General features: G+C 42.9%; 1 protein-coding gene across 9 annotated transcripts in view; it reads left to right on the top strand.

The window, feature by feature from the left end:
• LOC119187143 (sodium-driven chloride bicarbonate exchanger-like) overlaps positions 1-25,398 on the top strand; it is a 240,234-nt gene that overhangs the window by 185,493 nt on the left and 29,343 nt on the right. For 8 of the 9 annotated variants that reach the window (XM_075894115.1, XM_075894113.1, XM_075894114.1 and 5 more), the window contains exons 2-11: positions 3,148-3,254; positions 3,450-3,593; positions 9,556-9,691; positions 9,963-10,123; positions 11,827-12,024; positions 14,434-14,577; positions 17,442-17,590; positions 19,395-19,640; positions 20,752-20,898; positions 21,907-22,007. In XM_075894115.1, the coding sequence (XP_075750230.1) occupies positions 3,170-3,254; positions 3,450-3,593; positions 9,556-9,691; positions 9,963-10,123; positions 11,827-12,024; positions 14,434-14,577; positions 17,442-17,590; positions 19,395-19,640; positions 20,752-20,898; positions 21,907-22,007 (1,511 nt within the window). In that variant the 5' untranslated portion in view covers positions 3,148-3,169. The remainder of the gene's footprint in view (positions 1-3,147; positions 3,255-3,449; positions 3,594-9,555; positions 9,692-9,962; positions 10,124-11,826; positions 12,025-14,433; positions 14,578-17,441; positions 17,591-19,394; positions 19,641-20,751; positions 20,899-21,906; positions 22,008-25,398) is intronic. The other variant, XM_075894118.1, reaches the window with a different exon arrangement.

Raw genomic sequence — 25,398 nt, forward strand, 5'->3', positions numbered from 1 at the left:
ACACACACACACACACACACACACTCACACACACACACGAAGGCTTTGCCGTTACATAGTCGTCACATATAAGACCGTCCGTATGCGTGCGTATTCGCTTCGAATCGGGAAAGGAACAAAAGAAAAAGCCTGTTCATCCACTTTTTCTTTTTGCGTAATCGTGGAAGAGATGTCGCCGACAGCGTGGCGGGCAGCTGCGTGTTCGCCACGCAGCGCGACCGGCCTTTCCGGACTCGCCGCTTTCGAAGAAAGATTAGGAGCGCGCGTGATCCGTATGCGGGACGGGGAGCCTGCACCAGAACACGAGGGGCCTCCGCTGCATCGAGGCGGCGCAACACCGCGCGGCACAAGCAGACATACAGGTGCTGACCGGAACGAACTGGGCATCACAGGCGTGCGCCTAGGGGGGGGGGGGGGGGGGAGTGTTGAGCACCCCCCTCTCCCCTTGTCACAAGGAGGAGGAGGGATAAACAACAAGAGGGAAGGCAGGGAGGTTAACCAGGCACATGCCCGGTTTGCTACCCTACGCTGGTGGAATGGGAAGAGGGCATAAAGATGAGAGAGAGAGGAAAGAGAAAGGTCACAAGAGGGGCGAAAATTCTACCCCATACATTGACTAAGTTGGAGAAGAAGCTCTGCGACACCCCCTCCCCCCCCCCCCCCCAGAGGGAAACCCTGAGCACGCCTACACTGGGCTATGCGTGAAGAAAGGGAACCTTAGAGAAGGTAAAAAAAAAAAATGTTTCTCGGTGAGTTGGCGCTTTTACGAGATATGTATGCTCGCTGGTATAACTCGGGACATAACTAAAGAAACCAACAGACAATTAAGCCATGAACACTCATTTCATATTGTCTTCAACTGTATACTGCGAGTGTAACGATTTTGAGCTAAATTAAAAGGAATTGGAGTGGGGAAAAAGCATTCATTTCCGCCCGCGAGATTTGAACCTACAACCTCCGTTTCAGGCCCTCGTCCAATGAAATCCTTTTCAGTTTAGGCCGATCATAATCGTTTCACTACAGTTAAAATCAACAAGTAATGTCATCTGTCCTTTGCGTGACTTATTTTTCTGTTGTTACCTATGGTTGCGTCTAACGAAGAAAAGAGGCCTCCGGACAATACGCTTTCTGTAGTGTACTACTGTCGTGGTCCTGAGATGAGCGGACAACGGTCTCTACATAAAGGAGTTGCGATTCACTGTACAGAAGTCGACCGACTTCTTTTCTGTCAGGCCAAGCAAGGAACGTGCTCACTAACTAGTTCACCAATGTCGCAGGCACTTTTTTCCGATTCAGATCACACCGAATCTTGCCTTTATCACTCATTCAAGAGCTTGATCTCATTTCAAGAGCTTGATCTTTACTGTTTTGCGTGCGTGCGTGCGTGCGTGCGTGCGTGCGTGCGTGTGTGCGTGTGTGTGTGTGTGTGTGTGTGTGTGTGTGTGTGCGTGTGTGTGTGCGCGCTACATTTTCTTTTATTTCTCTAAGAATGCACCAGCAAAGCGATGAGTACACTCTTGACATGCGCTCGATCCTTTCTGTATACGATGCACGACTTGAGAAGGAAACCACAGTATGATATAGTACAGATGGAGTTTGCTCGCTTTTACCAATCGCCCTTTCTCGGCACCCGGGGTAGGAATGACGGCGGCGCGGCCACCCATGTCAGGCTTTCAAGTTAAAGAAAACTTTTACCCCGTCACGTTGCATGACCTCGCCGCGAACTTTTACGCGTACTCCTGATTACGCCTGATTGAATATCATGCGGCTATAGCGAATGCCGTTCGGGCTTGAGCACCGCGAAACAACTTCACACTTAGTTTTTACAGCTCGTTTTGTTGTGTCGCGTAGTCAACAGCTGAATAATGGCCAGCACGCATCATGAGCTCAGGCGCACATAATTTGCTTGCGTGTTTTGTAATTGGAAGCATAAGACAAAAAAAACATGATTTAAGCCTATTCTGCTTCTACAGAACTGGTCTGTTTCGTATATATTTATCTGATACTGACGGTGGCGTCTTTTCAACAAAACTGGTCTGTTTCATAATTTGGTCACTCTTTGCCGGACATGGTGATGGCGGCGCCTGCAATGTTTTCAGTCAAATGCTGCAAATAAAACCTGCGCAACAAATCGTAATATCGCGAAAAACAACCGTATTGTGGGATCTTATGCGCCGTAATCACGATGTGATTGTACGGGATGCGAGAGAGAGAATAAAATGAGAGAGCATCCGATTTGCTACCCTGCACTAAGGGAAGGGATCATCTATTCCGCTCTTCGCTGTGTTTTTCCATCTTTCTACGTGAGGTGAATGTTTTGATAGCATAACGAGGCGCGCCGTGATGAGGTGATCGCGGGTTGATTTTGACCACTGATAAGTGAGTGCGCCTATAAGTGTAAGTAACAGGGGTCTTTACACTTCACACTCGTGGAAATGCATGTGCCGGGACTAAAAATTGAGTTCACAACCGCATGTTCTCACCAGCGCAACTCCATAGCCGCTATTACGCCACGGGGGGACGTTTATGTAAAACACACAAGCACACGTCCTATTTATGTTTGCCTTTCTTCAGTGTGTCTGGGCGAACCGGGAACATTGGCTACTGTCCGTGCTAAACTAGGTTATGTTTTTTTACGAAAACAAACATAAACCTATGACGTTTTTGTTTTCTTGTTTTAGTTCGAAGCTGGATCGGAAACGAATCGTTTTCGTCGAGACGGAATGATAAACTGTAAACGAGAGGGAGAGAGGGAGAAAGTGTTTTGCGCGAAGGGTAGGCACGCCGCTGGTATAGTTTCCAATTCGTTTGCTAGAATAGGTAGTTCGGCCTGCGATGTCGCATCACGTGGTGCGGCCTGTACAATGCGCTAGCGGCCTTACTGCAACAAACTTCAAGGTTACATCGATGTAAATCTCCGCATGGGATTATATGAGGAATTGTGCATTACACATAGAATTTAAATATATTAATCTCGGAACAGTAGATGAGACACATGACGGATAAACATGACGCAACGAAAATTGGCATCAGCGTTTTGGGTGGGAATTCACTTACTGGTGCCCAATGAGGACAGTGCAATGGCTGCAGTGGTCCGCGTAAAGCGGCCCGTGGGTAAACAATCCGCCCCCTTTTCTATCTGCGCAGACCGTGGCAGAAGCAGAAGAAGATGGAGACGGGAAACCAGGACGAAGCTCCCAAGGATCCGGGGGCCCTGACGTCACACCCAAGCTACACGGACAAGGACTTTGAGGGTGAGCGCGCGGCTGATCTTTGAATGCGCGCGTTTCGACGCGGATGCGCCATTTGAGGGATTTTATGACGCACATACAGGATGGACACATGCAAGAACTATTAACTGGGTGGTGGGGTCGCTGATGCTGCCGCTAGTTGTGTGTGTACGCGAAAGATTCGGTAGTGGCACGGTGTGACCTTGACGCGTCTCGCAGGTCACCGAGCTCACACTGTGTACGTGGGGCTGCATGTGCCAGGCTACCGCCGGCGCGGTCACCGCAGGCACCACCGGCACCACCACAAGAATGGCCATGCCCGCAAGGACGAAGGCGCCTCCGGCGACGGCAACCACCGATCAAGTAGGTCATCGCGTGTGTCGGCCAAAATCGGGCATTTTATGCGCTTGACGTCTTTTACGCTGGGCATTGGTACTTATGACGATGATACCCTGCGCAGAGCCTGCCCTGCAGTGCACGGTCTAATGCTATACTTCGCTTAGTGAAATGAAAACGCGTCTTCGCGCCATCAGTTTTACATGTCGTTGCGCGATATCTTTATATTTACCTTAAAAAAAGACTTAAAATTTCTAGAACCAAGGAGGTTTTTTTTTAGTTCGTCAGCACGTGAAGTAGAAATGCTGCGACTTCATTAGTGGAACCAGAGTGACTTAGAATTCTAGGTCACTCTAGTGGAACTGTTTAAGGCACCGTTCAGTCGAGTTTTCTAGTCTGGCTGCCGCGCCAGAATACATAGCCTAGCGGATAAAAAAAAAAAAAAAGCTACCTTGAGACGGCCTCAATGAAGAGGGAACGCGACGTTTGCGTTTCGCGCCCTGCATCTGTCGGCGGATTGTGGCCGGGAGTGCTTTTCTGGACATTGTCGAATTCCGCCATGTTGTCAGATTCCGCCATTGACCGATGCTAATTGGCCACGTTAGCTGCTACGACCTCTCTGGTTGGCTTTAAATGCCGCCATTACGAAATTTGACAATATGGTGGAATTAGACTAGACAGTGTCCAGAATAGCACCCCTCGGATACATGGGGGGGTTCTGCGTGCCCCTAGCGGCGAATGCCAAAGACGGGGTCTGGATGGATGGATGGATGGATATGGCTGTACCCTTTAGATCGGGTGGTGGCTAGCGCCACCAAGCCGTAATACTTAATGAACCAAAAAAACTAGATTTTTTTTTTTTTAAGTGAGTTTGAGGATTCGTATTTTGCAGTGAAGGGTTTAATTTTCACTCGTGCCTTGACTTTAGCCACCTATCAGATAACCTCCTTCTAGTTAAGTCTACCCGCTTAAAGTCTATTTTGCCCTCCCTGTCCTTAAACCCCAGTGCTTTGAAAAACTCTGCGCCATCATTCTGAACTATAGGGTGAAGCCCTTTACAGAACATTATCAAGTGTTCGGCAGTTTCTTCTTCCTCTCCACACGCACTGCATACTGTGTCTTCCCCTTCGTATTTGGCCCGATATATCTTGGTTCGCAGTACTCCCGTCCTGGCCTCAAACAGTAGAGAACTACCCCGAGTATTATCATAGATCCTTTCCTTGGCAATTTCCTGCTTAAAAGTTCGGTAGATTACTAGTGTGGACTTCTTAATCATGCCCATTCTCCACATGTCAGTCTCCGTTTCCTTCACTTTCTTCTTAACCGATAGTTCTTTTTGGTTTGGCCACCTGCTGTTTTCTAAGTATTTACCAGTGAACTTCCTGGTTCGCTTCCTCCATTTTGTATCGACATTCTTCATGCACTAGTAGCTGAAAACCTTCCTAGCCCAACGCTCATCCCCCATTTCTCTCAGTCGCTTCTCAAATTTTATCTTGCTGCTAGCTTCCCTGCCCTCAAATGATGTCCATCGCATATCACCTTGTACTCCCTGATTTCGTGTATTCCCGTGAGCTCCTAAAGGAAGCCTACCTATTCCACGTTGCTTAATTTCTAATCTTGCTTGAACTTCTGATCTCATGCACAAGACCGCATTGCCGAACGTCAGCCCAGGAACTATGACCCCTTTCCATATTCCTCTCACAACATCATACCTGGTTAATTCCACAGTGCCCTATTTTTCATCACTGCTGCATTCCTGTTACCTTTAGTCGTCACGTATATTTCGTGTTCCCTCAGGTACTTGGTCCCATTGCTTATCCATACGCCCAGATATTTGTATTTATCTGTTATCTCTAGCATGACCTCCTGTATTCTAAGCTCACTACCTTCGTTATCATTGAAAATCATGACTGCTGATTTTTTTTTACTGAATCTGAAATCTAACCTATCTCCCTCATTACCGCAGATGTCCATCAATCTCTGCCAATCTTCCTTGTTGTTGGCCATTAGCACTATATCATCTGCGTACATTAATGCTGGTAGTGCCTGATCAATGAGTTTTCCTTGTTTGACTAAAAAGAGGTTGAAGCCCAGTTTACTTCCCTCTAATTTGGCCTCTAATCCTTGTAGGTACATCATGAATAATAAGAGTGACAGAGGACACCCCTGCCTAAGCCCCCGTTTTACCTCTGCAGGCTTGGATACCTGTTTTTCCCACTTTATAACTACCTTGTTACCTTTATAGATATCCTTTAAAAGATTAGTGACTACATGTTCCACGCCTAGTGTGTCCAGTATTCCCCACAATTCCTCTTGAACCACGCTATCGTATGCTCCCTTGATATCCAAAAATGCTAGCCACAGGGGCCTGTGTTCCTTTTCTGCTATTTCGATGCACTGTGTCAGTGAGAACAGATTGTCTTCCAACCTCCTGTGTTTCCGAAACCCATCCTGCACTTCCCCCAGCACCCCCTCATCTTCTCTCCACGCCTGCTTTCTTTCCTTTGTAATCTGCATCGCCAGCCTGTAGACCACTGATGTCACTGTTATGGGACGGTAGTTGTTTATGTCAGCTTTGTTCCCCTTTCCTTTATAGATCATGCTCATCCTGCTAAGTTTCCATCCATCGGGAACTTCACCATCGATTATTAGTTTGCTCCCTGCCTCTCTCAAAGCCTGCTTAGACTTCGGACCTAATGTCTTTATCAGCATAATTGGAACGCCATCTGGGCCTGTTGATGTACTACTAGGAACCGTTTTCTCAGCCCTTTCCCACTCTCGTTGTGAAAATGGAGCCATTGCACCACTTGATTCGCCCTTGTCTATTGTGGTGCATAAAGCGCTTCTTTGTTGAAATATTTCTGTCACCCTTGTTTTTATATATTCAATAGCTTCGACCCCTTCTGGCCTAGCACCTTGGGCTGTAGTTATAAACCTCTGCTCTAGGCTCGTCTCATTTCTTAGGGAGTTTAGATGGTTCCAAAATTTCGCAGCTGCCTTTCTATCTTTTTTATGTACTTCTGCCAACCACTGAACTCCCTTTCTTCTGATCTTTTCATTGATCAGAAGGGATGCATCCCTTCTACAGCTTAGAAAGGTTTCCCATTTTCTTTCAACATCATGTGTCGGTTCACCCCGCTGCTTAGCATGTCTGTGTTCCCTAGAGGCTTCCTGACGTTTTTCTATGACTTTCTTAACTTCCTCATCCCACCAACTTTTGGGTTTGTGTCTTCTTTTCCGGGGTGACTTGTCACGTGTCTTAGCAAGATCTAGCTCAAACAGTCTAATTAGATTCGTGTATGTCCACACTGTCTTATTATCCTCCGTTATTACTTTCTCAATTTTTTTAGTGGCTATTTCAATTTGCCTTTCTGAATAAAAATTTTCCTGTAGTTGCTCATCTTGTCTCCTTCCCACTTTCACTGCTCTTTCAAAACTTAGCTTGATACGTTTGTGAGCAGTGTGAGCAACGCAGCGCCGTCTGGTGCGGAAACATCGATGGTGGAGTAATGGGGGCTCGACTGCTGACCCCAAGGTTTCGGGTTCCATCCCGGCCGTGGCGGTGACACTTTGATGGAGGCGAAATGGTCCATGTAATGTGCGAGTGCAGAACGCCGGACGGTCACAATTTTCGGAGCCCTCCACTTCTGCATCTCTTTACATCGTGGTTTTATTGGGACGCGTACGCGCAGAACCCCGGATGTTATAAACATCCGTGTGGCAGAACATGGGCGTGGCAGAAAAGAGGCACTTGTCCATCCGTGTGGCAGAAAAGGGGCACTTGTCCCCCTCTAGGCACACCAGCAATTGTCCCCTATCCCACCCAAGCTACCAGCACCCCCACCCCCACCAGCACTGATGCAACCTGCACTTGCACCCCCCTCCCCCTCCCTTCTAAGTATCCGGCGACAATCAGCTGGCAGGTCCTGTCATTGCTGACTGATAACGAGAAAATGAGAGCCTCGAATAAGGGAAACGAAATAATTGCCTTTTTCTTTTTCGCTCTCTGTCTTTTAGTGTACGTTTACTATTGTGAGAGCAGCACTGCTGTGCATGCTGATTTGATTACTTCAGTTGAGAATAGCATCTCTGAAAGATATTGCTAGGCCAGGGCAGGAGAGGCTGTATTCACACCCCCTTGTCCATTTCACAGCACTTATCACCATGGGAGGGGGAGGGGCACTTGCCTCCACCTCTCCCGGTGAACGAAAAAATAACTGCAAGATACTCATTGAAGAGCCCAACTAACGCCTGTTGGCTGATAACTTTAACTTTTTGTAAAACATACTCAAACCAATACCTACAACCTGCATTAGCACTTGTTTTTTTTTCAATTAATTTATTCTAGGTTTACATTTATTTTTGTTTAGGGACTGTAAATATAACCTGTGGAAACTACAATCTAAGTTGCATAAAACTGAAGTTTGTTTAGCCAATATACCACTTTCCGCAGTATGCACGTACTTGTTGGTTATCATGCAGGTATGTGGCGAGGCAGTAGTGCACAATTGATACCATGTTGAAACGTAACTTTGCTGTAACCTATAAGCACACACCTGAAAGTTGCAAGTTGCTGCAGCGTACTTGTCAATTCTGGGCTGCTTAGCTTCATTTGTAATGAATTAATGCATTTTTTTGTGTACAGCCAAGGTATGTATACTTCTGTTTACAAGTACATTTACTGTGTTGCATTGTGATCATCTACTACGACTGTTCAGTTTCGCTGTGCCAGTATGCAATGCTCACATCAAGGGTCTGGCTCTTGTTTTTGTGTTTCTTGATTCTGAGACTCCAATTGTGCACAAATGGCTCTGGCTATTAACTCTCGTCTCCAGTCACTTATCTGAGGGCAGAAAGTTCAAGGGAATCACTTTGGCATCTCAGTGGAGAGCTCATTGGGGCAACGGAAGGAGGCTGCCTAATAGGCACAATAAGGATGGTTTCTGTTGCCTTGCGTTGCGGAAGAAAGCATCTTCACTGCTGAATGTTGTTTTAAGGTGTATGTTTCAGCCATGTGAGACGATGCAGTCTCATAAGCAATATCAATGCTCATGAGATGCATGCACACTTAGCTTGTGTGTGTGGTGTGTTCTGATTGGATATGTACGCAGTGCTCTGGCTTCTAGGATATGAATCTTTAGATGTTATAAATTGGCATTCTGAAGGTTCTAACGATACAGACTGTTTCTGTTTGGTGAGATTATGTTTAATGTTTTGCAAGCTCGTCTAGAAAGGGGAGGACAATGTAGGACAATTTCATTTTTGCTATCACCGTATGAAAAGGCAGTTGTAGAAAGGGGGGACACAACATGCACACCACAACATGCTGATTATCAGCTGATAAGCTGGAAAGTGGTGCAAAAGAAGTACGAGAGGAAACCTGTGTGCACTACTCATATGAGACTTACGTAAACAGCAGTAGGAATGAACACCATAGGCACCAAGCCTTGGCTGGTTATTTTGAGAGTGGCTGAATTCTAAACAAAGCAGTCTTTATATATCATGAACATATAGCATCTAACTTTCTTTGTATCTGGTCTTGTGCTTTTATAATCATTTTATTTCAGAATTAGTGTAACTCTATATTGGTGAATGCAATGTTCATAGAATTTTTCATCAGTTAAGTAAAGTCTTGTGGTGGGTCATAGTAATCTATACTGCCAGGTAAACTTCTGAAAACCAATGCTGCAGAATTTCGCAAGGTGGCATAGGGTTTGTGACAACCATCAACTTGTAGCTGAAAGATACTAGGCGATTCCGTGTGGATTTTCTTGTGCCGTTGTGCTACAAACAGGTTGTTGTAAGTTTTTCTTTTTAATACTCTGTTAAGATATATTACCTGCTAAGATATATTGTGCTCTGTGTTCAGAGGTACTTTCCTGCACTAAACCTCTTATTCAGCCCCACCTACTCCTGCCTTTTATAAGGAGATGGCAGTCTGTTTTCTACAGATAGTCTACTCACACAGTTGCATGTGTTGAACATGCAGTTACTCCCCCCGCGGAGCGAGTCCACTTTATCCTCGGGGAGGAAGAGGATGGCTTACACGAAGCACATCCACTGTTCAGCGAGATGGAGATACTCTGCGCTGAAGGAGATGAAATGGAATGGAGAGAAGCGGCTAGGTCAGTGTTCACGACATAAAATGGCATTCATGCCCTTACATTGAATTTCTGTTACCTCACACAGTCTAAAATAATATAGAAGATGTGTGATACTGGTTAGAAGATGAATATTCAATATGAGCACACAGTTATTGTATAACTCTCATTTTTCTTGTTATAACAATAATAGTAAAAAATAGCCATATCAAGGATAATGTAACAATGTCAGAGATTATGGAGGCATATAATGTAAGTTATTCATGACTGAGTTTTCTTTTGCACATTGATGCAGATGGATTAAGTTTGAAGAGGATGTGGAAGAAGGAGGTGATCGGTGGTCTAAACCGCACGTGTCGACCATATCACTTCACTCGCTGATGGAGCTGCGCAGTTTTATCCTCAATGGCACTGTTATGCTCGACATGGAAGCCAGCAGCTTGGAGAATATTGCTGGTACATACCATCTCATTTGTTATTTCCTATACATACGTTTTCACTTCCATTTGGTTAGTGGGTTGACCAGAACTATGCAAGTCAAGAAAGTGCTGCTGAACAAAAAGTGTGGAGTTCATAATTGAATTGAATTGCATTGAGTTTGTTTCACAGCAAGGTTGAGAGGATGTCCAGGCAAAAAGCTGCATTGAGCAGCTTGAGAGAAACTTGGCCACCTCATGCACTGGGCAGTTACAGCGATTGAACAGAAGCATGCCATATACATAATGCATGAACTAACAAAACAGTAAAAACAGTAAACAACCACAGTGAGCATTAATGAACAAGGTTATTCTAGAAATGTTTGAAAAACAAAGAAAAAGAAATAACTGTAGTGATGACGACAAAAAACAAAAAAAAAACAAAGAACAAATGAACCCATACAGCACAAGCGATCACATAAATAAGTGGTATAGCCTTTCTAGTGAGAGAGTAGATACATTGGGACCACTTTCTTTGTGTAATTGATTTACAACAGTCGGTAAACGAAACTGTAGCATTTGGTCACGGTATCTAGTTCTGTTTTTGTTAACAATCCAAGGTTCCAAATCATGAAATTTATAAAAAGAATTATGTTGCTGTAAAGATGCCAGTTGTGTTGTAGCGTTATCATAATTGATTCTTTCCCATTCCATACATGTGACAAGGCTTATATGTGTACAAAGATTCAATTTGTGTGGTTCTAAGCTTTGTGAACAAAGGAGCAGTATGCCAAAGATGTGACACCCTGGAGACAAGGCGTGTTGCTCTTTTTTTTGTAATACCATCAGGCTGTGAATGTTCTCAGGGGAAGTCATGCCTTAGACTAGGATTCTGCGTTGGAACTAAAAAAAAAAACATTGAATTATATAAAATCATAATAATAGATGTAGAAAGATAATTAAAATGGCAACACATCGTACCTATTGCTCTAGATAATTTTACTAACTAAGTGATTCACTTGGCAATCTCACGACATAGTTTCAGAGAAATGTACGCCAAGTGTGTTGAAATACGGTAATAATTATATTTATGGCAATGGCATTTAGTTGATATTGTTTATTACGTGGATGAAACATTTCTGTCTATGTTTTTCCTACATTAATCTTAAGGTAATTACCTGTAACCCACTTGCATATGTATACCTGCAAGCATCTTGTTGGCATAATTCCTTTTGCTTGCTTAGGGAGCTGGTGCATAGTGTAACTTGTGTGGTATGGTCGAGCAACGTTATAAATGCACTTTAACAAGTGATCAAATCTAACAAACTCAATCTAAGAACTTTTGTTCCAGATTCTCTAAGCAATGAGTATTACGTGCTTATAATGAGTGTTGTATATAACACAGGTATTTTTACACAACTACACTACAATGGGATTAATTTAACACTATGCATGAAGTGTAGCTTTGTGTCATCATTATGTTTGTATATTGCAGCACTCAAACACCTCATGACATTAGCCAGTAAACCCCTAACAATATGCATTTCAGTGGCATACCTCAGTAGATGTGACAGAAAACCCATAATTTTGCTATCATTCCTGCCTACGACTGCGCATAGAAATCTACAGTATTGACTAAATAAATAAATAAGTATACTTTCTGCTCAATATTTACTTGTGCTATACCACTTCATTGCATTGTCTTCTTGACCTCTATATCTTTTGTGTATGTAATGCCCACAGATCTTGTCTTGGAGAACATGGTGAACAGTGGTCAGTTGTCTGCGGGTGAGCAGTTGGAGCGCACCAAGGAAGTACTCCTGCGCCGTCACCGGCACCAGCACGAGCGACACCGAACAGACAAAGGCTCGCGGCTTCCCCTTATCCGATCTCTGGCCGACATTGGCCGCAATTCCTCCAAGAGCATGTTCGGAGCCCACAGTAAGCACCCCACCTGAGCCATATGTTGTCCTCCCTTGCACGTCCTCAGGGCCATTATAGAGTGACATTTTTGCCTGGTGTGTTTTCTCCATGCCTGTCACCTGGCCTGTAGTGTGAGTGTGCTCACTTCATTTGGGATTGTACTTTTCTTGGTTTTACGATGACTTATATCATGCTGAGAGAAAAAGATGTTTAACCCAGATATATATATTTTTTGGCCACTGAATTTGTTCTGCAGGGCATAAAATTTTGAGAAATATTATGTAAACTGCAACATACCTAGATAAAATTGCACTCAATGTGGACTGTACTTGTCCGGTATTTCTGTAATCAATGTCGAGTTTGGGCTTTTTTTAGATAGATTCCACTTGTGATTTTTTTCAGAATTATTTCCCATGTTTTTGCTATCAGATTTGTTGTTTTCACATGCGTAGCAAAAACAAATGTAAACAAGATGAGAGCATAACATGAGTGCTTGTGTTTTGTTAGTGTGCTTTTTATGTGCCTGTTTATTTTTGCACTGCGATACCACAGCAACTTTTCCAGATGGCGATCACAGAGATTTCTTATTCTTTCAAGGCACATGATATTGTAAGGGCTAAATTTATAAGCTAACTAAATTAAATTTATTCAACTTACTTAGCTTTAAAGTAGGTAATGGTACCTGCACTCTTTTATTACTAATAACTGGTGTTCTCGGCCTAGTGTAGCTATTGTCGACTCTTGCCTGTGGGGTGAAAAATCACTCTGGCAACTTTTATTAATGCAGTGACAAAGGTTATTGACAAGATAGCATAAAAGAGCTCGTTTCGCAGAAATTGCGTCGTCGGCGTTGGTGTCGGCGTCGCTGGTTGTGAGCGAAAAATCATCTTATGCGTGACCGCGAAATCGAGAATGATGCAAATAAAATAAATAATAGAAAAACTCTGGGCCAGAGTGGGGATCCAAGCCAAGTCGTTGGCATGCAAGCCAAGTCGTTGGCATGGCAAGCGGACGTTTTATCACATGGCCACGGGTCTGCTTTAGCATACATTGAAAACTTTTTATGCTTGGAAATGTAGGGAAAGTGACACATGCCTAACAAAAACATGCGTCCTGTATACATGCTTCACAATACAACATCAAATATTGCAGCAATAATACGCCGTACAAGCGCCCATTGCAATTGGGTGTCAGGAAATGTGATTATCATGATGACTTCGTGGTTTAAAGCCAATAACCCACTACAAAAGGCACACACACGCTACTGCACCTGTTTTCTTAAGGCCACATAGTGGGTGCATAGCAAGTTCCAAAAGGTTTCATGCACTAAGTGTTTGAAGTATACACTAGGAACAGAAGATCTCTATCACGTTCAACTCTTAAAGGTGAAGCTATAGGGCCCCCTAATTTTTTGAATGCTTGGGCAAGCTTTCAAGGGAGATTAATTATTTTACAGGATTGTCCTTTTGCCATTTCACTTTAGAGCTAGCATTCAGTTCACTTTTACATTGCAGCATATCACTGCAATTGCTCGTCATTATTGTATATCATTCATTCTATCACTGTAGAGGAATGGCTGTAATCAATTCATTATTTGAGGGGCTGTTTTATGCTTCTGATGAATTTTTTACATTGTTCATAGGACCACAGAAACTTGAAAGTGATAACTTATTCGCGTTCAAGCTGCAGCTGCATTTCAGTTGCTAACAGGGAATGTGCGCTGTATCAAATTTGTTTAAATAGAGTTATTTTGCCTGTGTGTACATCTAATGAACTGGTGAACGTAAATTGGTAATGAAATTTTGTGCGCATGATTTCATTTGGGGTCATTTGTGCCGTGTTTTGTGACAGCTTTGTACGAGTGAGTCTGTTCTACGAGATTTAAAGCAGAACGTTGTCATTGTTCCTGTTATATGCAGTGTGATGTGTGTGTCCGGAAACGTTTTGTGAGACGTTAACTGAAAGCTGTGCTTTGAGAGATATCTGTGTTCTTAAAGAAAATTGCACTGTACCTTCTCAGGTGCATGTATTGGATGCGACACTCGAAGTTACTTTAAATTCTGTTAGATTTCACATATTGCAATAGCAGATGAGCCAAAAAAAGATAACATAACATGATATGAAGAAAAAAGTATTGTCAATTTTCAGTTTTAAACATTTTGAGGTCTTTATTGTTGTCACTTGTAAAATAAGTTATTCACAAGGAAGTCCAGAAGAAGTTCATGATTCGAGTTCTTATTTGCTCATTGAATAAGAACGTATTGCTGCTTTGTGACCGTCAGTTTGTTGGCATCTTAAGGTGCCTTTATCAAAAATATGTTGCCACTGTGGTTGTCATGTGTCCTGCGGCGCATTTACCGCATCGTTGTTGTTCTGCACTTATTCTTTTTTCCTCGGTTGGCGTTGAACACCAACACTGACACCCAGCCAACGGGGGCAAGGATTCTAGTCCATCACTTAACCCCGACCCAACGTCTGTGATGGTCTCGACAACACCAGCTGCTACAAACGCCGAAGCAACCAACCCTGGGGGCTGGCGTCCAACCAGAGTCCTCAGAGAACTCTTTTGTGGTAAAGGTGCCTGAAAAAAGAAAGCACACATGCAACCAACCGCTCGCCCGTGTCAGTGTATCTTGTCACGTGGCTGCATTCCAAACCACCACCCTGCTGGAAGGCTCTCCATTGAATCCTGAACAGGTTCTGCCTGCTGTTATTTATGGCAAAAATGTGTACTGTAATGCTAGCACTCTGTCATTACTGCTTGCATCTTAGCCATCTGCAAGATTAGTGTTGAAGGTAGACTGATAGCAGTCCCTCTAAAAATATTTAATGACAATATTCTTTTTTTATGGTGGGTATTCTTCATTCTGTGGGTACTTACTACATAAAAGTTTAAGCATTCTCACTACAGTGCATTACATTCTTTCAGAAACTTGGATTTTAGTAAAAAAAATTTAAACAATTTTTTTCCATCTTGTAGTGCTCCTGAGTGATTTACAAAAACAGCAGCGAGTGTGCGAAAAATAAAATGTCTCTGGCACAACTTTCGTGAAAGGAGTTGTGTTTCTAAATAAATAACATAATTTCATGATCAATTAGTGAAAGCACTAACCCAGCTTTCACTATTTTACCTTTTGACATCATGAGCCTATGCACGCTGCATATGTTGGAGCTTTTTTTTTTCAACCATCACGATTAATGTGTACTCTTTGATGGTTGATGAACTTCACAAAGCCAATCTGAGTAGCACTGACCGACTTGTACAATCCTCAATTTCTCTTTAATTTCGAATTTCTTAGTTTATATCTTGATGGGCTGTATCTAAAGCAGGGCATCGAAGCTGTTGGGGTTGGAAAAGCCCATGTATTTCTTACTGAAATTCAGTCATCGCAATCGAGAGCATTTCCAGAAGGGTGACCTGGAAACTGGAGCTGCTACTGGTAACAAAGGCACCTTGAAGGCTGCGCAAATGCACTGGCGGCTAACCCTTACACCTACCACGTGCCTGATGTGTTATCACTGTGTTGTGGTGGTGGCCACGCCCTGTTTGGCTTCTCTCATCTTTTGCACTGCCAGCTCTGCTAACTTCACATATTTGAGCCTTGCTGATCACTATTTTCATAAATGCGATGCCCAAGCTCAAGCGTCAAACGTGATCGTACTTTTTTTTTGTGCAGTGCACCTTTACCAGTACAAGTGTGCTTGATCATCAGTTTCAGTATTACTTCTCACCACTGCTTTAACTATGCGTCCATGTGTGCATGGCTCTGTTTATTTTGGAACACATTTTCTAAAATTGTGAACAAGCTCTGACTTATTCTTTTACAATCGGAAGATATAGATTCTCATCAACTTAGCCCAGGATAAAGTCAAAGTTGTAGGTGCAACCAGTTTGCATTGCCATATTATCTTCAGTCAGCATGACTCATTGAGAAGGATGGAAATTACCATAATTACCTATTTGCTTGCAGTGAGTTCTAAGTTTATCATTGGCACCAGAAATGCTGATCTGCTTTTCTATTGAACAAAAAGAAAAATGAAACAAGAGTAGTCAGAGGTAAACTGTACAACCCTAATTTTAGCCTTTTAAAGTTTTATGGCAAAATTATTAGCCTTATCTTGCTTTGAGTCAATTCGCTCTTACATTGAGAGCTTATGACACGAGTCGCGTGATTCTGCTTTGGGTTTTCATCGCATTCATGTAAATGTGGCTGCTGTATGTGTGTAAATGAAAAGGAGACTCCACTTCACGTATCTTCATAGGCTGCATAAATCATTTTCTTAGTCTGTCGGCTATTCTTTTTGTAACACTTTATGTGCAACATTAGTGTGCAAATGGCGCACTACATCTGTTCTTTAAAGACAAATTTTTGTATCTGAATTTGATTGTACATTGCTTTAGAGACAAAAGAAGCTTTAGTGAAAGTTGACTATAAATATTGCAAGGGCACTTTCTTGACTCAAGTAATCACCTTGCCAGATTTTCAGACTCACTCCATAGGTAATTTAACAAAGGAGTGCCCTGACATTTAAGTAAAGTGGAGTCTTCTGCTGTTATAGGCCATAGCTTCAGTACCATTTGTCGTTTTCTATTTGCATAAAGTTTTAGAAAAAGAAAGTATTGTCTCACGCTGCTGTGCCTTCGTGATCTTCAGCGAAAGAAGTCCAGTGACTTATTGTAGCCTGTTTTGTGTCTGGCACATGCACAACCGTTCCATTTTCAGCCATGTAACTTGCTGTTCTTAGCTGCGCAGTCTTGTGTACTTATGAAGCTACTGTTACATTCTCAATGTGTGCACATGTGTTGGAAGACAAGTCTGTGTGGAATGAATGGAACGTTTGATCGGTTTCCTGCTTTCTTTTCGATTCTGCAATATAATGCTTTGTGACAGCAGCTTGCCCTTGCTTCTGAGTGAGCAGCATAATGCTTATGGTTAACAGAAAACAGTGCCTCACTAAAAGAACAGCTGTACTTGTGTAGCTATCTCAGTTGCTACAACCTTTCATTTTTCTTTAAAAACAATGTCTAGATTGCCTAAACGTTGACTAGCTGTTGAGAAGATCTATTTAACACATAAGAGATTCGCTGTAGGCCAACTAAAGGATTGAGTGCAAGCCGCAAGAAGGGCACAAGATGCACACCCATAATTGTATGACAGCGTTGAGCACAAATGCTATTGATGGCGCAAGCTTCGGGTGTATGTGCAGTTTTCTTGATGCCCCCTTTGAATTACATTTGAATCGTGCAATTTGCTTTCTATTCTTCAGGAAGCTTGACCAGGAACAGCAGTTCTTGTAGTGAGGCATAGCACCTTATTGCTGCACTTACATCAGCAGTCGAATTCAATGACAACAAAATGCACCATGCGAGTTGTAATGAAAGCCCGTCATTTGTGTCAGTTATCGAACAGAGGCATTCATTTTTCTGTCGGCAGGTGGCTCTGGGAACAACGCAGAGGGCATGACTCAGAGCCCCAGCTCCAATTCTCTCCACATTCACGCTCCACACCCGGCACTGGCACACAGCGGCTCCACTTTGACAGATGCGGCCACCAACGCCAGTTCTCCTGATCTTCAACACAGGGTCAGTTTAAGCAAGACTCATTATATTGTACGCTTGTGTTAGGTTTGAGATGTTGTCACTAGCTCTGCGAGTGGCAGCTTTGGAGTGACGGGCATGCAATGGAGAATGGCCTCTAATAACTCAAGTGATAACCGGCACATGAACACAGTAAAAGTATGTATTCTAAAAATCTACAGATTTCTAGAACAAGCTATATATTAAACTACAACATTTTATAATACGTTAAATAAGTGAACATTGAGGGTCACAACTCAAGTGAAGTCAGACAGGTTCTGAACTCTTGGGTTTTTGTCTAAGCATCACTCACGTTTTTTTCCATTTATATATGATAAAAAAATGCACAATACATTACTTGAGAAAAAACCAAGTTCCAGAAAACTCCCATAGAGGAAATAAACACCACGCATTCGCTTATTATCATCTCAAGCATGCGATAGCTTAAGCTTCAGTTGTAATAAATTAAGAACATAGCGTTAGAGGACAGCTGCAATTTATTTCAGATAGGACCCTATGTGGCGTTCTAGTTGCTTGTTTCATTCGAAGGTGGACATCTTCGACAGATATCTGTCTGGTTGGGTGAACTTTCATAATAATAACATAAGCTCTCCAGCCAACTTATAGTCCGAAGCTTTTAATTAGATAAAACTGAAAAACTGTAATGACTTGACGTTTTGAGACCGATTCGGTTTCTTATTCAGGGGTGACTATTCGGCTGGCTCCACACCTAGCAATTATTCTTATGGTGTTGTCCTCTTCATCGTCCTTCTTTCCGCGGTTGTTGCTGAGAAGTATATCACCAATAGAAATCGCTAGCTGCGAAGCCAGCCGAACAGTCGTCCCTGAACAAGGGACCGAATCGGTCGCGAAACGTCGGGTCTGTTTACAGTTTTCAACTTTTATCAAATTAAAAAATTTGTACTATAAATTGGGTGGAGAGTTTATGTTATTAGTATTATTTCATTTGGCATCTTATACTCTGTAAACTTTTTCTTTATCATTTTAACAACATAATGGGTTAAATGTAGGTAAGTTCCTAAATGGAGCATCTTTAATAGTCATGTATAGGTTGAAGTGTGTCAAAAATAAATTACTACCACTTGGCTTTATATCACAGTTTCAGATTGAGTTGAGCTATCATATCTCATACAACGCCCTGCCGCGGTGGTCTAGTGGCTAAGGTACTCGGCTGCTGACCCGCAGGTCGCGGGTTCAAATCCCGGCTGCGGCGGCTGCATTTCCGATGGAGGCGGAAATGTCGTAGGCCCGTGTGCTCAGATTTGGGTGCACGTTAAAGAACCCCAGGTGGTCAAAATTTCCGGAGTCCTCCACTACGGCGTCTCTCATAATCATATAGTGGTTTTGGGACGTTAAACCCCACAAATCAATCAATCATATCTCATACAACTTCATTGTGTCCATATGCACTTTGCTTCAATTGTTGGTTCCATAAGTGTGAGCATGACTTCACGCCTATTAACTCACCAGAATATTAAATTAGCCTAGGAACTTGAACTCATGCATTGATTTTACGAATATTTTGTCAAAAAATTTATTTAAGCTGTGTGAAAGTTTGTCCATCAGTTTTCAAAGCTTATTTGAGAAAGTTTATACAGACAGATTTCTGAAGCAAGTGAAGCTGGCAACAGCAATGTCTTTTAAAAGAACCTAAGAAAAAAACGCATTGTCGAACGATAGTGCATGCTACTTCTACCCAAATTATGATTCTTCACAGGTTGATAGGTACGGTTTAAGCAACTAGTATTCCTCGCTAGTGCTAATAGCTCCTGGGCCCATGTGTGTGCAGTTAAACCAGGCATTCATGAAGAAAATCCCGCCGGGATCACAAGCATCCAACATTCTCGTTGGTGAGGTGGAGTTCCTGGAGCGGCCGATTGCCGCCTTTGTGCGTCTGGCGGCCGCAGTGCCTCTGGGCGACCTCACAGAGGTGCCTGTGCCCACCCGGTTTCTGTTCATCTTGCTGGGGCCCCAGGGCAACATGGTGCGCTACCACGAGATTGGCCGTGCTATTGCTATTCTCATGTCTGACGAGGTGAGTTCATCTTTTGATCTCTGCTGCGGGTTTTTTGTTTTTTGGTGTTGAGAAGCTTGGCCTAAGCAACGTCGGCCACTCAAAGGAGATGAAGTGTTTAATGTGTGTGTTCTTTATCAAAATTTTTTTCCCATTCACTAATGCAGACGTTTAATAAGTTGTTCATTTGCTGTACACGGGGTTGATAGGAACAAGTATACTTTTTTGTGGCAAGGGCTGCTTGGTGTTGAGAAGCTCACCACAAGCAATGTTGGCTGCTCTTATTTGCAGTGCCAGTGTGTGTGTTCATGTCTACAAACATAACTTTCATTTGAAACATTGCAGGCATAGCATAGAGAAGGAATGCTTGGATGGCATGACATTGTTACATCAAAGAAAACAAAGTGCTTAGTGGGTTTTCTTGAAGTTTTTTTTTCTACTCAATCACGCACATGAGTTACGCATTATACGGACAGTACTCATAAACTGGAGTGTGACATCGTTTTTTTAGCGCAATGACTCCTATTAGCAAGTGCTCTTGATTAAGCAATTGTTCATATCGTCACAGAAAGAATTGACTGCTAAAGATAATGTTGGCCAAGTGTTTGTTTGAAAATTACATTCATACGACATTTGAAAGAGCATGCATTAGATAGCCCTATATTTTTGCATTTCAATCCGTGAGTACTGGAAAACCAGTTGATAGCAACAAGTACAGTTTATTTTGGCCAATATACTAATTGTCTCAAATACATAACCACTACAAATTTTTCCTTGGTGTGTTTTTTTTTTTCCGGCTGCAACAAACAACTTGGGTATACAAGCGATGCTTCTCATGCGGTTTTTGATGAATTTTACCAGTACTGGTACTGGGATATTGTGAGTCCTCATATGTGTGCCACATACATTGATGGCAGTTGAAGCCATTAATAATTGGTGGGGAAAATTGGTAATGTTGTTAAGGTCAAAGGGGAAAATAGGCCGGCACTTCTCCCATTCCTTCGGCATTCATCACCATGACCGTTCATTCGCTCTTTCTTGCAGTGCAACGCTATAGTAGCCCTTCTGCCTCCTTTGTCGCTGGTTTTGCCGATGCAGGTGCCGCAATATGTGAGCGCTCCTGTTCTTTCAGGTCTTCCATGACGTTGCTTTCAAGGCCAAGAACAGAGACCACCTTTTGGCCGGAGTCGATGAATTCCTAGATGCAGCCACAGTGCTGCCTCCGGGTGCCTGGGATCCTTCCATTCGCATTGAGCCCCCCCAGCATGTTCCCTCGCAGGTGAAGCTCCTTTCTTCGATTTATTGAAGCCGTGCACAGCTTAGCGCTCTTATGAATGCACTGCCTGATTACTATTACTTAACTCCAACATTCATTCTTGTATGATGCAAGGTCGCACAAGTTCCCACCATTAACCAATCACTGCACTGCTTGTTAATATATAGTTTGTAAAATGATCAATGAAAACTACCCTGTAGTAGTCCTTCATTGCTAAGCTTTATTTGGTGTTTGCTGCCTAAAAGATTCTCAAGAGGTTCTAATATCCCCTCTTATCATCAGAAGAGATTTGAAAGCGTTTTTCATCAACTCGTACGAAAAGTGACGCTTCGGTATTTCTCTAGGGTGCAGAAGTGTCCTTTTTGATGAATAAGGTGCATTAACATGTGATGTTCCTGGGAACATCTGTGCAGCTATGTTTGGTTTGCCCATTTAATCGACGCTCTACAGTCAGTAAAAAACAGTTGGTAGTTTGTGCCCAATCTGTTTAGTGTTCCTTCTTTGTGGTGTCTTTTTCTAATTTAGCGCAATTTTTCCTGCATTCCTCTGCGTCCGTCTTGTTTTTTTCACGTTGCTTGCTACCATGGATCCTTACCAACTGGCCGGGCTATCTACACTTTCAGAAACACCATTTTGTAGCACCCTCTGCAACATCAACCTGGCCACAAAAGATGCTTGAACGTCTCCATTAAATAACAACGTGCTTGGAGATCCTCTTCAACATCTTTCTGAATTTTCACTTGGAAGTGTTTGAAAATTGTTCGATAAATGTTAAAGAATATTCTATTTGATTTGCGCTCAAATTTTAACATTCAAGTTTGCTTCACATACGAAATTTGGCCATTTGCTCAGCTCTACCATTGAACGTCAACACTGTTGAATTTTCTGAATTTTTCCTATTCTGAAACAGCTCAAGTATAATAAAGTACCGTCAAGTCTGTGATGTTGCCCTGCACTTTTTTTGTTATTTGTATGCGCGGTATGCATGTGTGCGAATTGTGTTGTTTGCAGGAAGGTCGCAAGAAACAGGAGCCTTCGAAAGAGCCGGCCTTCACCCCACAGGAGGAGGAGGAAAAGGAAAGAGAAGAGAGTGGTCTCAAGAGGACAGGAAGGTGAGTGCAAGTAGGCGAAATTGGCAAGGAGCCCCATGGCATAAACACAGAGCCCCACAGAAGAAAGAAACAGAGTGGGAAATTGATTGAGAGGAAAGGGAGGTGATGAGCGAAGGAAGGACTAAACATGGTGTAAATGAAATACATTTAGTTGCGCTTTTTTAGTAATAGCACATGGAGGTGCAATACCTGCTTTGACACGATGAATCAATTACGCCCATGAATAGAGTCACCAAGGCGGCATTTTTCTCACTTATTCCACAAACTCTGAGGACCTTTCAGTGAAGTTCTTTGTATTTATGTATGTGTGTATGTATGTAGCTTTCAGTAGTTAAGAAAGAGAAGTTATGAAGGCAGTGTGCAGGCGTGACGGTAATGCTGATATTGTCTCTCTCACGAGTGATTCACGAAAATTAGATAAGGGAAAAAAATGTGCAAATCTTTATTATTATAACATTGCTTAGTCAATGAAATTGTGTGGGATATACGGCATAGAGAAGCCGTAGAATTGCTCGATCCCGTCGAGGTAAATAAAAAGGGCTTATATTGAAACTTAGTGGGGTCATTAAGACCTCGCTAGTTTGTCTGAGGTCCCCATTTTTTCTCTCATGCTTGCTGGCACTTCTTTGTTCTTTTCTGTTGGTTCGACTGCACTTGCTATAGAATCATCATAACATTATGAATAAATATTTCACTTAATATTACCGTGGGATATAATTTCTTTGCTTCCCTTCTTGGCGTTTTAACAGACTTGAAACTGTCACAATAAGCTACCGGTGCTGCTTCAGTACCTTCTCTGAGAAAAACCAAAACAGAAAGCTGTATCAAACTCGATCGAACTACTGTACGTTATCCTTTGTTGTTGCAGTACAAAGCGTTTTACATCAAGCATTACTGAAATGGGATCGAGCCGTAGTAACATGCATAACTGGCATGTTTATATAGGACAATTTCTCTAATTCAAAGTTCTGTATTTTTTCAAGTTTTAATGCATAATAATATGCGAGTTTTTGTTTAGTTTCTTACATATTCAGTGCTTATTCAGTGCTTTTTGTTAAGTTTTAAGTTGAAATTTTCACAAGATCGACTTCCGACGTTTCTGAGTTTTGCTAAAAAGAATTTACTTCATCTCTCTTTTTTTAAAATTGGTGCTGAACATTTGTAAGTGTATTCTTTATTAATGCTATGTCTAATTTTATTTATGAATGTGCATTTTTGCATCTATATTCACATTTTTGTGTGTAGACTGGAGAGTTTCACCTTTTTCTTTTCTAAACTCTTAAGGGGGGACGCGGCTTTGGGATCGCGAAAAATGGCAAAAAAAATCGATTTTTTGAAACTCAAGTTTTCAGTTTCTGGAACCCTTTTTCTATCTGGTTCCAAAATATCTACACTGAAAACCGCGCAGAAGTGCTTTGGAAAATTCGTTTCACCCACCTAGGTAGCAAAAATATTTCTGGAAATGGCGAGAAAACGGCGATTTTCAAAAAATAATAGCTTCGCTATGCTTGGGCCGGGAGCCGGCTTCTTGGGCTCATCGGAAAGAGCATTTTTCCGTGTTTAACTTTCCCGCCTCAGCTGGCTCCTCCCTTTAACAACAAGCGAGCAAAAAGCAAATGTTTGAAGGTCGTTTTGAGGCCCTTGATTGGCCGAGGCCGCCATGTTGCCTCAGCTCGCCTCGCCATTGGCCCGATGCTCGCTCCGGAAAATCGTCGTCTGCTGCTTGTGCGTCGCGAGGACATGGCTCTCGAAAATCGCCACTTCGTGACGTGTTCACGGCTTGATAATCACTTAAGATATAACTACGCTTTAGTTACGAGCAGTAAGCGGATGCGCGATCAGGTTACTACGAGCGTCAGCGCGGTCTACGAGCGCCGCGCGTCATTGAAGTCGTCTTTAGCCCTAACTCCGCCGACTGCGGGCAGGAATGACCCGCTAGCGCATTCGCGGCGACGTGTTTCTTCGCAAGCAACGAAGCTGTAAGCGGCGGCACGATCTGATTACTACGAGTGGCCGCACCGGATGCACGATCAGATTACTACGAGCGGGCGCGCGGCGGTCTACGAGTGCGGCGCGTCATCGGAGTCGGCTTTAGGCCTAACTCCGCCGACAGCGAGCAGGAACGACGCGCAAGGGCACTCTTGGTGACGTGCTTCTTCGCAAGGAATGTACCACATCACTCGCTAGCTCCTCCGAATATTGTACGGGCATTTTACGCATCGGCAGCGGACAACACAGTCAAGCTCGTCACCCCCCCCCCCCCCCCTTCACTGCCAAGGATCGCTCGGAACAGCGGCTAGCAGTTTCGCGCGTCGTCATTCGAAAATGCGATGCCAAGTGCAGTGCGTGCCGATTTTTTGTCTTCGTAGTTACTCATTTCGCGGATCGTCATCGAACGCCGCCGGCAAGTGCATTACGCGCCGGCTGCACTGTCCACGCGGCCGCGCACCCCACGTTCATATGGAGTGCCGTCAGTAAGCTTTTGTGATGCGATTCAGACGTGCTTGGAGCCGTGCTTGATATCTCCACGACCGTCTATGAATGTTCCGAGGTTAATGAATTGCTGTAGATTAGAATTTCCGCGACCGGCTGTATGATGATGCGTTTCACGGCTAGAGCGGCGAAAGAGCATGTGTGAATCAGGGGCACGAATTTTTATATGCCCGTTTCGTGTCATTAATTATACTGCTAGGAATTCCCGTGCCACCAGTCTTCTGCCCATAACTTTGTTATTTGGAAAGAAGGCATAGGCCGTCATGGTGTGATCCATTTTTCTGATGCAATAAACTTCTCTCAAAATAAAAAAAAGTTCAGTGAATATTTGTAATCATGTACTTAATTACGCCAATTACAACTTCAGCACAAAAAAGTATGTTTAATAATTTCAGTATATAGTTTTATTCAATTACAATCTTTTCTGTCATACTTATCACACCACTCCTTCATACAAAGAACTTGGTTTGAAATTCATACTTGTTCTTTGTAACTCATGAAAAGGAGTAAATCATGAAAAGAAGTCAAATATCACAAGACAAACCTGAGATCACCATTTTTAGGTGTCTGAGAGACATAAAGAAAAGTTGAAACTTTAAACGCAGCTTTCTCAATACTGTTTTTTTTTTTTTTTGACATTATGCTCAGCCCCTCCACATGGTTCAGTGAAGAAATAATTTGTTTTTCGTAAAGTATTTGTGGTATCGCTTCAAAATTTTTATGAAAGCACTGTGAGGTTATTCTTAGTGTCTGTGCCAATTTTCATCTATATCCAACAAGAAACAAAAAAGTTCATTGAAAAAAAGCCTGTCGAAAACTTCGACAGGCTTTTTCTCACAAGTGTGTTTTGGACATTGTGCATTGCTCGTGGGAAGAGTAGCACGAGAATGACTGGACC

This window comes from Rhipicephalus microplus, chromosome 1 (assembly GCF_043290135.1).
Source record: "Rhipicephalus microplus isolate Deutch F79 chromosome 1, USDA_Rmic, whole genome shotgun sequence".
Taxonomy (NCBI): Eukaryota; Metazoa; Arthropoda; class Arachnida; order Ixodida; family Ixodidae; genus Rhipicephalus; species Rhipicephalus microplus.